This window comes from Sinocyclocheilus grahami, unplaced genomic scaffold, assembly GCF_001515645.1.
Source record: "Sinocyclocheilus grahami isolate Dianchi unplaced genomic scaffold, SAMN03320097.WGS_v1.1 scaffold961.1, whole genome shotgun sequence".
NCBI lineage: Eukaryota > Metazoa > Chordata > Actinopteri > Cypriniformes > Cyprinidae > Sinocyclocheilus > Sinocyclocheilus grahami.
The window spans coordinates 4,817-9,152 of NW_015506140.1; the positions used below are offsets into that span (position 1 = coordinate 4,817).

Genomic DNA, 4,336 nt, shown 5'->3' on the forward strand with positions numbered 1-4,336 from the left:
GTAAATACAACTTAACCACTAATTTCTAGTCGTGTCCTCTTTTGGAAGACCAAACAAAGCAGTTTAGCTTTCGCAAACAAAACACAGTGTCTTCACAACATGGCGGTGGCAGCTACAATAAAGTTATGCCTTCTTTCTTTGCGTGAACATTTGGGCGGTGTTATGCAAATCTTCCCACACAGTGACATAGACATGTGGGGGCATGTTTAAATGAGGCATTTTAGGAGGGCGTGGACGAGTCTTAACTTTTATAAAGAATATCTCTTTAGGTTTGAGACTTTAGTATTTGCAACTTCAGGGATCTTATCTATTCACGAACAGCTTGTAACACTCCAAAGAGAAAGGAAAACTTGAAATCGCATCACATGACCCCTTTAAAATTGTTCAGGACAAAAGACAAAGTTAAATAATATCATCCACATTTTGCATACAGCTAAAATAATTCTGTAGTTTTGAATTAAAAAAAAAATATGAAAAAAAAAACACTACCGTTGAAAGGTTTGGGGTCAGTAAGATTTTATTATTTTTTTTACTGTATTTTGATCAAATAAATGCAGCATTGGTGAGCATAAGAAACGTCTTTAAAAACAACAACAACATTTAACAAACATTTAACATTTAATCGACTACAAAAACATCAAATTTGAACAAACTGCACAATTTACAATCATCATATTGATTTTCTAATTAAAGATAGTCACCTGCACCAGGTGGCAGATAGAAGACAAATATGGCCAGCACACTGGTGAGGATGCAGGGCACGATGATGTTAATGATGTAGAACAGAGGCTTCCTCTCAATGATCAGATAAAAGGTGATGTCCTCATACAAGTCATCGTGGATGTTCTTTCTGCTGGGCTTATGACAAATCTGCCACTCACCGTTCTCTTAGGGAAGAGAGAGGACTGATGAGAGAAAAAGAGATAGAAGGAAGAAGAGAGTGTGCCATGTGCCAAGTTGCTATTGCTTGGTGACCATAAACAGACTACAGGTAGATTAACTATATTACTTTGCTGAACAATCATTTTGTACAATTATTATTTTCATTAAAAACATGTAAATATTCACTAACATTGTTGCATTATACCACAGTTCCTGACCTCGGACAGGATCTTGTCACTTTTAGGAAGAAGTACACTAACCAGTAAATGCGTTCTCATCAATCACTATCTCATGGAGCTCGTTGCCATCTTCATCTAGACCGTACTGAAGGTCCACTTCTGAGGAATCATATGTGTAGGAACGAAACACCATTGTGCAGTTCTGCCAGTCAAATGGAAAGTACGCCACCTATAGGGATGGAGAACACAGATTTGAACACAATACAGTACTATACAATAATAGTTATACAATAATAATAATAATATGCTTTTAAATCAGCAATATGCCAAAAGTGATTTGTGGTTCAAGGTAAACACAAGTTAAACGCCAACAATAGTTTCTGTGATTCTGACAAATAATTTATAAAATAACATACATGCATTCAATGCATTTACAATAGAAGTCTATTTCAACTGATCCCAGAACACTGCTTTAATATGTTAGCATAATAACAAGTTTACATGTACCTCTATGGAACAGGAGCTGCGGTAGATGGCTGGTGGATACCAGGAGACAGTTCCATCACTCCTCACTAGCACATTCACATAGAGGGCAACGTCAAACTGACCATCATTACTATTAAACAGAGAGAGAGAACATCTCAGTCAAGTCCTAAATTCAGTGTCTCATGCAGGTTTTATTTCCTAACAGCTATTTTTACAGTGAAAAGTGATCAAAAGTTTTTCAATTTAAGTATGATACTGTGGCAGGTACCCTGTTGCTGCAAAGCAGTGCTGATCATGCACTTCTTAAAACAAAATCTTTCAAATGTTTGTCATTGTGGCATTGTAGGAGGATGTTCTCACTTGTTGATTAGGTAGATGTCTGGACGCCACACTTTTAAGGGAGGAATTCGCACAATGTCAATACTGTCATAGTCTTCAGGATTCCAAGATAGCCTGTAATCTGTCCATTCCTTGAAATGAGAGAGACAGAGAGAAAGAGTGGAGGGGGAATGGAATTTCCATCAAATTCTACAGTTTTTTTTGTTGTTTTTTTCACATTTCTTCTGTTTATTAAGCCATTTTCCTCATATGAACCTTTGGCTGATCTTCATAATTTGACAGAAAAACCTATGTATGTGTACACATACACACACATATAAATATATATATATATATACAGTGGGGAAAAAAAGTATTTAGTCAGCCACCAATTGTGCAAGTTCTCCCACTTAAAAAGATGAGAGAATGAGAGAATTTTCATCATAGGTATACCTCAACTATGAGAGACAAAATGAGAAAAAAAATCCAGAAAATCACATTGTAGGATTTTTAAAGAATTTATTTGCAAATTATGGTGGAAAATAAGTATTTGGTCAATAACAAAATTTCATCTCAATACTTTGTTATATACCCTTTGTTGGCAATGACAGAGGTCAAACGTTTTCTGTAAGTCTTCACAAGGTTTTCACACACTGTTGCTGGTAATTTGGACCATTCCTCCATGCAGATCTCCTCTAGAGCAGTAATGTTGTGGGGCTGTCTGGGATCATTGTCATGCTGAAAGACCCAGCCACGTTTCATCTTCAGTGCCCTTGCTGATGGAAGGAGGTTTTCACTCAATCTCACGATACATGGCCCCATTCATTCTTTTGTTTACACGGATCAGTCGTCCTGGTCCCTTTGCAGAAAAACAGCCCCAAAGCATGATGTTTCCACCCCCATGCTTCACAGTAGGTATGGTGTTCTTTGGATGCAACTCAGCATCCTTTCTTCTCCAAACATGACAAGTTGAGTTTTTACCAAAAAGTTCTATTTTGGTTTCATCTGACCATATGACATTCTCCCAATCCTCTTCTGGATCATCCAAATGCTCTCTAGCAAACTTCAGATGGGCCTGGACATGTACTGGCTTAAGCAGGGGGACACGTCTGTCACTGCAGGATTTGAGTCCCTGGCGGCGCAGTGTGTTACTGATGGTAGCCTTTGTTACTTTGGTCCCAGCTCTCTGCAGGTCATTCACTAGGTCCCCCCGTGTGGTTCTGGGATTTTTGCTCACAGTTCTTGTGATCATTTTGACCCCACGGGGTGAGATCTTGCGTGGAGCCCCATATCGAGGGAGATTATCAGTGGTCTTGTATGCCTTCGTTTTTCTAATAATTGCTCCCACAGTTGATTTCTTCACACCAAGCTGTTTACCTATTGCAGATTCAGTCTTCCCATCCTGGTGCAGGTCTACAATTTTGTTTGTGGTGTCCTTTGACAGCTCTTTGGTCTTTGCCATGGTGGAGTTTTTGGAGTGTGACTGTTTGAGGTTGTGGACAGGTGTCTTTTATACTGATAACGAGTTCAAACAGATGCCATTAATACAGGTAACGAGTGGAGGACAGAGGAGCCTCTTAAAGAAGTTGTTACAGGTCTGTGAGAGCCAGAAATCTTGCTTGTTTGTAGGTGACCAAATACTTATTTTACCAAGGAATTTACCAATTAATTCTTTAAAAATCCTACAATGTGATTTTCTGGATTTTTTTCCCCATTTAGTCTCTCATAGTTGAGGTATACCTATGATGAAAATTACAGGCCTCTCTCATCTTTTTAAGTGGGAGAACTTGCACAATTGGTGGCTGACTAAATACTTTTTTGCCCCACTGTACACACACACACACACTCGTTCAAAAGTATGGTGTCAGTAAGATTTATTAATGTTTTTGAAAGAAGTATTACAATAGTACAATTTCAAATAACTGTTTTCTATTTTCATATATTTTTAATTTAATTTATTCCTGTCGTGGCAAAGCTGAACTTTCAGCAATTACTACAGACTTCAGCCTCTCATGATCCTTCCGAAATTATTCTACTATGCTGATTTAATGCTCAAGACACGTCTTCAAAACATTATTTAAAGGTGCCATAGAATGCATTGATACAATATTTAAAATTGTTCTCTGATATCTACATAGAAGGTATGTGGCTTAGGTAAGGGCAAAACATCTCCAGAAACGGTTTTACATGTCCATTTACAACCCTAGGATTTGTCCCTAGAATGAAATGGTCTGTTTTTACCTTATTTGGAAGGGTCATTAATAATAATGTTGAGCTCTGCTCTGATTGGCTGTTTCACAGTGCGGCTCATTTCAGTAGCTCACACAGCAGGAAGGAAACACGGGGAAAATATATATTTCAATGCTTACTTTCACTTTCGAGATTTGTGATCGCACGTGCTCTGTGTAAACTACAGCGGCAGTACTTACCACACATTTTACAAGATCAGATGCTTGTCAGTGGTGCTCAGG

The 4,336-nt window shown here is 38.1% G+C and overlaps 1 protein-coding gene across 1 annotated transcript in view; it reads right to left on the minus strand.

The window, feature by feature from the left end:
• Positions 1 to 4,336, minus strand: part of LOC107564777 (acetylcholine receptor subunit beta-like) — a gene marked incomplete at its 3' end in the record, with an annotated part of 15,875 nt that overhangs the window by 1,277 nt on the left and 10,262 nt on the right. Inside the window, exons 2-5 of the mRNA XM_016249935.1 lie at positions 1,908 to 2,017; positions 1,569 to 1,677; positions 1,143 to 1,290; positions 702 to 887 (exon numbers count right to left, since the gene is read on the minus strand). Coding sequence (XP_016105421.1) covers positions 702 to 887; positions 1,143 to 1,290; positions 1,569 to 1,677; positions 1,908 to 2,017 — 553 coding nt within the window. The remainder of the gene's footprint in view (positions 1 to 701; positions 888 to 1,142; positions 1,291 to 1,568; positions 1,678 to 1,907; positions 2,018 to 4,336) is intronic.